Below are 10,583 nucleotides of genomic sequence, written 5' to 3' on the forward strand. Positions count from 1 at the left end.
TTGGGAAGGAGGAAATCCTCCCCAACTCATCCTATGAAGCCAGTATCATCCTGTTACCAAAGTCAGGAAAGACACGACAAAAAAATAAAACTGTGGACCTAGATCTCTGATGAACATAGATGTAAAAATCCTCAAGAAAACACAGCAAACCCAATACTATAGAACAACAAAAGGATAATTTGCCAGGATCAACTAAGCTTCATTTCAGGGATGCAAGGATGGTTCAACATATGCAAGTCAACAAATGTAATTCACCACATAAACAGAATAACAAAAGTTATATGTTCATTTCAGTAGATGAAGAAAAAGCATTTAATAAAATTCAGCATCACTTCATGATAAAAACCCTCAAGAAACTAGGCATAGAAGGAACATACTTCAAAATAATAAAAGCCATATATGACACACCCACAGTGAACATCATACTGAAGGGGGAAAAGTTGAAAGCATCCCCCCATAAGAACATTTCCCTTAAGAAGTGGAACAAGACAAGGATGCCCACTTTCACTACTTCTATTGAACATATACTGGAAGTCTTAGCCAGAGCAATTATGCAAAATAAAGAAATAAAAGGCATTCCAATTAGAAAAGAGGAAGTCAAACTATGTGTGTTTGCCAATGATATGTTCCTGTACCTAATAAAACCCTAAAGACTCCTCCAAAAGACTACTGGATTTGATAAATGAACTCAGTAATATCAAGCATGAAGATGCTATGATCATCAGCTCCCATCTGAGGGTCCAGCTGAAAGACCACATCCTTTTGCCTTCCCTTCTAGGTATAGGCATAGGAGGCAATTCTGAAATGAGAAGGATGGGCATCTCTGCTGGGGGACTGTTGAGAGTGGTCTGCCTCATCAAGGAAGAGACATGTGGGAAGAAATCATTTCTTTCTGTGCATCTAGGCATTGTCATGAGGCCTTAGCTCCTGGTACTCTAGCCATCATCTTGTGTTTATTTGGAGGTGATCTGGTGGAACAAGGATCTCAGAGCCAAAAGACAGAGAGAACCTGGCACCCTGTTGATACTGCAAGCTTACAACTTTCTCACTCTTGCAAGAGCTCTGCACTGGGACTTCTTGTTATGCAAAATAACGGCTTTCCCTGACTGTGTAAGCCAGTTGAGTCAGGAATTTCTGTGACCTGCTGCCAAAAGTATCTTAACTGACACAGACTACTTGAGTTGAGAGTTTCAACAGCTCATCCTCTAAACTCTTTTATTGGAATTTCTAAGTAGCAGAGTGAAGTTTTTAATTTTTTAAAATTTTCCCTTTTAATCGTTTCTTCCTTCTCTCATGGCCTTATTCACCCCTTCTTCACTCCTCTCATCCTCCTCTGAGACCATGGCAATCTCCTGCCTAAGCCTCTAAAATTTAAGTGTCTCCTAGCTGTCCTTCTTCCCTCCCCCTGGGGCCTTTAATGAACTTTTCTCTAATCCATCCTGTGATACTGCTTGCCTAATCCAAAACAATACTTTCATCATGTCACCTCTCTGCCAAGAACCTGAGATGATGACCTACTTTCTGTCATATGAAGCCTAGAATTTTCAAGGCCCTCCAAAAATCCAATCCCACCCTATCTGTTCAATATCAGATTCCTTTCTGTGCTCTCCTCCACACACCCTATTTTGCTCACATATTTAATTACTCCCTAACTGCCTCCTTCTTTCATGGCCCTTTGTCAAATGCTACTCGTCCCTCAAGGCTCCAATTAAATTTTGCCTCCTCCTTTCAGCTTCAACCTCTCATTGTCATTATTATAAACAGTAATGATATCTGGTACTTAGATTAAAACAATGCTTTGTCAGTAGCTTAAGTACCAAATATCATTACTGATAGAAATGATGGTACAATTTGATTAATTCTCCATTAGGGTAAAAAATTTGAAGTTTTTTTTTCACTGACAGAGCAGAAAGTACCGTGACTTAAATTTCATAGTGAATGTGGCTGATTACATGTATTTTGATATTTCTGCACTTTTGAGAGTTAGCAATTCATCTGATCCTATTTGAGAAATCTCTTTCTCTCAGTGACACTGATACTGTTAATAGTTTTCTGCTGGTTTAATGATATTGAGTTTTGTCTCCATTATGAAGCACACAAAAACTATGCTAAAGTATTTTTATTACCATGGTAATTCAATTAACATTTCTGGGACGTTTACTTCTCTCTTAATTCTCTCTCTTCCTTCCCTTTCTCTCTCTCGCACTTTCTCTCTCTCACACACACACACACACACACACATACACAAACACACAACCCAGTCCTTATTCATTGTCAGTCACATAGTAGATGCTAAATAAGTAACTTTGATCCATTTCACCTACTAAGTATTTCTTGAATCCTTCCTATTTCCATGATCACCACTCTAGTCCTAGCTAGCCTCTCCTCCTTTTCCTGTATCTGTTTTTTCCCCTCAATCCTTTCTCTATAGAGCAACCAATGTAGTATTTCAAAACTATATCCAATCCTGATTAAAACACTTATTCAACAGCTTCTTAAGGGACTCAGGCTAAAGGCCAAAGTCACTGTAGTGAGTTTGAAGGATGTCAGGGCTGATGGGGGTGGGGGAGGACAACTGACCCCCAGGTGGCAGTAGCACACAGTGAGCTTAATTTGGAAGACATTCAGGTTGCATGTGAAGGAAAGTCCCTCACAGCATGAGACCTTGCAGGGCTAACAAACGGGCCACCACCCAAAAGGGCAGAAGGTCAAGGAACTCCCAGGGAAGAAGGGCATTATGACCCAGGCAATGTCATCAGCAACACGGTAGACAGCCTCAGGGCCAGAGAGCTGCTAAGGGCTGCAGCAGCTAGGAGTCTTTGATCACCCCAGGGTTGTCTTACATATGGCTAGCAGATAGGTACAGTTTGATAGAGTGCACAAGGCAAATATGCTCTAAATGGTTAAAAAGCTGCTTCTTTGTGCTATATTCGAAACAACTGGATGTGTAAAAACTTGACTTTAGCACTACTGAGCTTTTTAGCTAAAGGTTCAGGTCTGCTGTGAAAAAGGGAACAACTTAGGGCCAAGATGCAGGGGTTACCTTTGGATTCTTTCTATCAATTTAAGTCATTAACCTGACCTTTGGGCCCCCTTCTCCAGTCTCTCCCACACCCCTCTCCCCACTCACTGACCACTCTCCCCAGGGACTGGAACCCTCCTCACGTTTGCAGGGTATTCTCACCACACAGGAAATTTGTGCCCCTTCCACACTCCTGCTTCCATACTGAAGGGCACCCATGCTTCAGATCCCATTATTCTGCCTCTGATTTGATCAAATGCTCCTATAAAATGCTTTCACAGTGCCAGGCGTCCTTAGTGCCATGCATTTATCTCAGTGGCAATTAATTAATTGTGAATGGTGTCCTTAATTTCTGCTTCCCTGCTGGGATTCAAATTCCCTGGGGCTCTACCCCCAGAACCTGGTACAATGACTTACCCATAGTAGGTATACAATAAATACTCATTGCATGAAGAAAAATTGCCTAGAAGAAAGAGAGAACGGGTTATTAAAATACCCAATAACCTGAATAATGTGAAAGTGTGAAACCAAATTTTGATTTTTTTTTTTTTTTGGTTACTAACTGGCACATTCACTTAAAACATATTTTTCATCCAAGGTTATTAAAGATTCTTAGATATTTGCATCCAGGATTATTAGAATTTTAAAACATTTACCCAAGTCTCGCTACTATGAAACCCTTTATCACAAATATATGATCCCAGGGAGTCAATAGTACTTTCAAACTGTACTATATATATCATTGAAAACTGAATAATACTGGAGAAATCTATGAAAATATTTAAAGTTACGTTATGTACCAGCTCAAGAATTTAACATAGCAGAATTTAGTCTGTAAAGAAATACAAGCACCAAGTTTAAAAGAATATTAAATCGCTGTTTATATTGGCAAGATAAATCTAAGTCACCTTACTGGCCTTTCTAGAAGTAATTTGAAAGATGTGAATTAAGTGGGGGTAAAGGTTGTTCTTATATTGTTATTTTTGTGGGTTTCAATATAAGATCAAAAGATTAAAATCATTTTTAAAGCAATTATTTTATTATACTGTTTACCCTAAACTCATATTTCTATATAAAACTAGTGATTGAAGTTAGATCATTTTAGGTTAAAACTACTCAATAATTTTGTGTTTAGTAAGTGTTCATAAATTTCATCCATAATTTTAAGGCCGGGCGCGGTGGCTCACGCTTGTAATCCCAGCACTTTGGGAGGCCGAGGCGGGTGGATCACGAGGTCAGGAGATCGAGACCACGGTGAAACCCCGTCTCTACTAAAAATACAAAAAAAAATTAGCCGGGCGTGGTGGCGGGCGCCTGTAGTCCCAGCTACACGGAGAGGCTGAGGCAGGAGAATGGCGTGAACCCGGGAGGCGGAGCTTGCAGTGAGCCGAGATCGCGCCACTGCACTCTAGCCTGGGCGACAGAGCGAGACTCCGTCTCAAAAAAAAAAAAAAAAAAAAAAAAATTTCATCCATAATTTTAAAAGAACACTAGTCACTTTCTTACATAATTTATGGTACAATCTTTATGCCATAATACTTAAAGAACATAATGCTGTACATTTTAAATCAATTTTGACAGTGGCCTATATTTCTACTCACAAGCTATTATTAAGGTACAATGCAGTTGAAAGATATTTTATGTAAAAAAGTATATGAGTCAACTCAAATGAACTCTTGTTCCCAATGATGACATATTATCCTCTAATTAAATCAGCTAAGATAACTCACAATCACTCTAAAATTAATTCCCAAATCAAGAGTTTAACAAGTGGCACTTCTAATAGCCCAACTTTTAGATTGCTTTGATACCTGGAATTAATGTGATTCTTTTAGAAATCTAGTGACTTGTAGAAACATTAAAAAAAAAAATTGAAGTTCACCTCACTCATTTGTAATTTATACTGTCCTTCCAAAAACTTTTAAAGAAATCAGCTAACTAAACAGGGGAAAAAGAAATAAATCTTTGAACCAGGCAGATAAACAGAAATTAAACAATTTATCTCAAACTATATTTACTGTGGCTTTAAAGAGTAAGCGTTACCAAACACTGTTTTCCATTTAAGTTAATGTAATATCTCCATGGAAACTGGAAAAAAAAAAGTTGTGTAAATTGTAAATGTATTAAATTAGTTGGTTTGCTGAGGGAGCAGACAGAAAGACAGGTTTCCAGAGAAAGGAAACGCCCATTGGGCAAAGGTCAGTGAAAAGGAAACATTATGTATTTTGAAACAAGCAAATAATCTTTTTAAAGTATAGATTTTTAGATAAATACTTGATAAATTAATATCAAATAGATGAAGAGTTTAGTGCTTAATATCCAGCTGTAACACAACTCTCAAAATACGTGGGACAGAAAAAGTTGCAAAATAAATATTGAAAACAGAGCTAGTTACATTTTTTTTTCTAATCTGTGGAGATAAATGTTCTTACTCCCTCTAGCCCCATGAATAACTTTCCATCATGAGCTTTGTTGGACTAACCCAATATTTCAATAGGCCTAGTATACTGAAAGAAACCAAGACACGCACTTTAGTTTCTGTGTTTTATATAACTATATCTTGCCAGAAAATGTACAGAAAAATGCATTAAATGCATGAACCATTTAATGGTGGTAGCATGGCCAATTCCTGAGAATACAAAATCCAAAGTCAAAGTGATATTGAGAATTAGAGACGTTGGAACAAAATAGAAACGTATATATATATGAAATGAGGAAAGAATAGATTTTGCATGCATTCATTCAAAATAAATGGTGAATGTTAAATACTGTAAGGCAGTGAGCCAAGTGAGGTATATAGACCCTGGAGTCAGAGTGCCTGGGTTTGAACTGCAGCCTCATTACTTACTAGTTGAGTCACCCTTAGGTAGGTTAATTAAAGTTCCTGTCACACAGCCTTTTTATCTATAAAATGGGGTTAATGTGTAGTGTCTACTAAGTTATTAGAAGAATTCAGTAAGGTGATATTATAAAGGTAATAATTTTTAAGTAGGTGATAGGCACATAATAAATTCTACATAAGAGATTGTTAAATAATGTCACATTACATAAGTAATGAAAACATGATCATGTAGGCCAATAAGTCACTGTTAACTACAAAGTGTTATAATTAATGATCCTAGGAAGACTCAAGGCATAAAACAGTGGCAGAGTAAGCCTGAAACAACATTCTCTGAATTTCCCAGAGTTTTAAGCAGGTGCTATTTTCAGTGGTAGAGTTCCTTTAGAAGTTTAGAGCCACCAACATGAGGAGGATTGGAAAATTAGGTCATAATTCTGATGAATGAGGAAAGACTAGAATGTTTCACACTGACCTTTGATCAGAATAACTGTCCTAACAAAGAACCTGATGATTCACTGCTCAATATCTTCCCAGAAGATAGAACAAGAAAAAATAAGCAAGCACATTGTGAAGGCTTTTGGCTAGATATCTGGAAACGTTTCTATACCACAAGAATTGCTAAACATTAGAATGGATTGCTGAAAGGGGATCAAGAGTCTACTCCTTTGGAAGTTTTTCAAACAAGGATAAATAGAGTCTATCTGATCTCCTTGAGATGGTTTAAAATCAGCACTGAGTGAAGACTGATGGTGCAAACTGCCCTTTGAAGGCCTCCTCCTTCCCAAGCATTCTCTGAAAGTAGAACTTTATATATTACCTATGATACTTCCTCATCTGTTGGGTTTCTATTCTACCCTAGAATAGACAAGGGCAACACTATTTCACAATTGTGAGTTCTGAGTAAAACTTTGATAATGTCATGATGAAACATAACGTCCTTATTACTTCTGAAGTTATTTCACTAAGCAAGCTACCTGCAAATAGCTTTCAATTAGAAACAGCTGTCATGAATCTGAAGTCTGAACAGCAATTCTTTTAAATTTATGTGCTCTGGCAGATTGAAGACACATGAAATTCCTCAGGCAAACCACTAGATGCCCAATCAAGGCAAAGGATAAAAAAGAGTTTAAGAAAAGATAACCACTTACACTAGATAATTAAATGTAAACAGTATCAAGAACTAGGGAGGAGAGACAGAGTGTGTTCATGTAACAACAGGGTATATTTCCTAAGTGATTATTAAAACAGTAATAGGTAGCATTAAGTAAAGTTGATTTTGAAAAAACAAGTATATCCTTAAAAAACACAATTGTCTTTCAATTCATTATTTTCCTATTAAATGTGCCTCTGACCCTGTGGTGACCTGCATCTTGATTATGTCTACCAGCATCAAAGGACACAAGGCTTAAAGCAAAGTTAACAGTATGCCCTTACTCATGGAAAGCAGGTGAGTTTAAAAAAAAAAAAAGTGCACACATTTTAGAAATTCATAGCTAATAAGCAAACACTGTAATTGTAAAAAGGTGGGGAGGAGACCAAAAACAAAAACCAAAACCTCTTTAGTTAAATATCCACCGAAGAATTTACATGAACCCCTGGGAATGTTCTCAACAAACATTCATGGTGACTACAGAAATTGTTTTACACCGAAAATCTTCACTTTGATATTAAAGACATGTGCCTGATGCTGAGGATGAACTCTAGTCTCCTGAGAGTCCCATTATCCGCTAAAGAATACCGAAGCAATTTAAAAATAGCTATTTTCTTCTTTGAGATATCTTATCTGAAATCATGTTGGGAAAGATCTGTGTGCTTAAAAGATGCCGTTTGAAAAAAGCCCAGATTAAAGGAGAAAAAGTTCCTAGAAGAAGTGATCCATACTACAAACCTTTTAAAAAGTTGAATTCCCTGCGATTTGGGGAGGGAAAAAAAGCGAAGCTGATCCTTATCAATTAATTAAAAAGAATGAAATAACAGTAGACGAAGGAGAGTTAAGAAACTTAAGGAGCTGTGGGGACGGTCGCTCTCTATTCATTGATTAACAAATTAAGGAGTTCTGGAAAAGAAGGAAGAAGTAACAAGGATAGAAAAGTAGTCTTATAATTCACCACAGATTCTTCCTTAGACTCAGCAAAGGGAATGTCTGGCTCTGAACTGAAAAAGCTCCTTCTATATAATGAGCGTGGTAATTTGCACCTCTTTTTTTTCCCCCTTTGGCAATGCTCAAATTTATTTAAATGTGTTCATTTCAGTGTAAGTAAAAACCCTCACTTCTACAGCTTGAAAATCATAAGAAAATAGTAATTCCTCAACGTATCGAAACTGTGATGTTCTAAGATATCTGCAAAATGCTTTTCATCCATCCACCAGTTATTTGGCAAAAAGCAGAGAGAGGCTGATGGAAATTCAGCGTTTTGACTTGACGATCTGAGGTCACTAAGGACTTCAGCTACCCGGTTTGAGCAGCCCGCGCCCTCGCAGTATCTCCTGGCCTCCCTCGGCCTCTCTCAGTTCTGTTCTTTAGCAGCCAAAGGATTCTCTCTCCCGACACGTTTCATTCACATAGCCCCAGAGAAGCTCGGATTCGGTTGGAGCTAAGAGCCGGAAAACAAGCACCCAGACTGCCGCGCAAGTTGTCGGAGACCAAGTGCTACACACACTGGCGCCGAGAGAAAGGGTGGGCGCTCTCAAGCTCTTGGTGGAGCAATGCCAGTGGCCGGGCATGCGGGTGACACGGGGCCCCCGAACCCGGACCCGAATCCCCAGCTGAGCCACCCGCTGAAGTTGGCTGCTCGCTGGCAGACGAGGCCGGCTCCGGACCGGGTGGCGGGGTGTCCCCGAGCCCTGAGTGACCAACAGCAACTGGGGAAGCACTGAGGAACCGTAACGGGAAAGCCCGCCCCATATCTGAAACAGGCAGCCCGTGAAGTCCCCAAACCAGCCTTGAAATGCCGGCGTCCGGAGGCCAGGTCCCCGGCGAGGGTCCCTCCCAGCCTTGCCCGCCCCCGGCCCGAGCGCCGTGCGCTCTGCCCCCCGGAGGACACGCATAGGAGAGAGAGGGGCTGGGGGAGCCCTCCGCGTCTCTCCACCGCCCCTGCCGGCGCAAGGGCGGGAGTGGAGAAGGCGCCACTCAGACTGTGGCGCTGGGCAAACTGCGGTCGCAGTTCTTCCAAGTTTGCCCGAACCAGAGCGCGGAGTGAGCGCCCTGCTCGGCTCTCCGTCTGCGCCTTGCAGCCGCCCCGGAGTGACCCGGGCTCCCTGGCCAGCGGGCCTGAGCCATCAACTAAGGGGTAGAAGGGCGCGAGAGCAGCGGGAGGCGGGAGCCAGGGTGCTCCCCCGTGTGCACACAATGAGGCGGCGGAGACGCACACCTTCCCCCGCCGAAGAAGCCGCAGGAGCATCCGCCGCCCAGCACGGAGACGCGGAGTCCCGTAGAGCTGTGGCAGAAAGTGAACACCAACTCAGCAACAGGGGGAAGGAAGGGGGCGCCGGGCGGCCAGGGGAACATGCGGCAGCCGAGGGCTGCAGCCTGCCCCTGCAGCGCGCCCGCGCTTACCTGCGATCTCCTGGTAGGGGATGTCCGCCAGGCTGAATCCCTTGGCACCGTACGCCTGGCGGACCTCTCCGCAGCTCCGAGCCTTCACATCCGCCCCGGCCGGTAGAGACAGCAGCAGCCCCAAGAGGGGAAGAATCACAGCCCCGATCCAAGAAGGCATGGTGCAACATACAAATCCAGCTCGGTAAACCCCACAGCCGGTGCGCTCTTCACCTTGCCCCTCAAGCCGAAAGCCCGCCAGAGGCAGCGGCGCGCTCCTCGCCGCTGCCCAGCGTCACCCCCTTCCGCCAGCCGAGGGGACGAGCAGCGCAGCCCTCTGGACTGCGCTTAGCAAACTTTTATAAGCCAGATGGAGGATGGCAAGCCAACAAGGGCTGGCTGGGAAGGCTCTTGCCTTGCTCCTCTAGCCCCCAGATGGAAACGGTGCAATCAAAACGAGGAAGAGAAGGAAAAGAAGTGTTTAAAAAACCACCATGGGGGTTCAGAGCTGCAATCCGAGTTCCGAGCCGCAGAATCCTGGAACGCTGCGGGCTTGGCTCGCCGGAGTGTGCGGCGAAGGTGGGAACGCGCGCCGGCTCTCCCGGGAGGGAGATGGACAAGCGAGAGCGAGTGTGTGTGCGCGCGTGTCTGTTGGTGTGAGCGCGAGGTTCTTGGGGATGTGTGTGCGTGGAGGTATGTGTTAGGGATATACGAGATCTAGGGGAAACCTCAGCTTAACACAGGCTGTGGGAGCCTGTGAGAGTCCTCCTGAAATAGGAAGAGAGAAATCCTGGAGACAGACACTGGAGGCAAGAAGGAAGGAGAAAGGGGGGGGGGGAAAGAAACGTGCTACACATTGCACAGCCGAAATTCACAGGCCGAGTCAAAGGCAAAACCTGGACTGGATCTCTTCCTAGTCGGTAGAAAGGGGAAAAGAAGAAAAAGAAACGTACCTATTTTCTTATTCACTTCACATCCTTTATACCGATCTGAAAGGACATCAATAAACAATCTAGAAAAACAAGGTAATTTTAAGTTATTAAAAACATGTTATTAAGCTGTATTTTTATGGAGGTAAAGGAGAACGCAGTTCCAATTGTTGCTCTTAATATGTGTCCCTGACCTATTGAAACACAAAGCCAGAGTGGAAATAGTCATACACGGGAGTTCATGGGTGGCAGAGC

At 42.3% G+C, this 10,583-nt stretch overlaps 1 protein-coding gene across 2 annotated transcripts in view; it reads right to left on the minus strand.

Annotated features, from left to right (window-relative positions):
• Positions 1-10,228, minus strand: part of GPC6 (glypican 6) — a 1,204,563-nt gene extending 1,194,335 nt beyond the window's left edge. Inside the window, exon 1 of one of the 2 annotated variants that reach the window (XM_055244176.2) lies at positions 9,421-10,228. In XM_055244176.2, the coding sequence (XP_055100151.2) occupies positions 9,421-9,580 (160 nt within the window). In that variant the 5' untranslated portion in view covers positions 9,581-10,228. The remainder of the gene's footprint in view (positions 1-9,420) is intronic. The other variant, XM_063618993.1, reaches the window with a different exon arrangement.
• Positions 10,229-10,583: the final 355 nt, after the last annotated feature.

The sequence above is a fragment of the Symphalangus syndactylus genome, chromosome 15 (genome assembly GCF_028878055.3).
Source record: "Symphalangus syndactylus isolate Jambi chromosome 15, NHGRI_mSymSyn1-v2.1_pri, whole genome shotgun sequence".
Classification (NCBI taxonomy): Eukaryota; Metazoa; Chordata; class Mammalia; order Primates; family Hylobatidae; genus Symphalangus; species Symphalangus syndactylus.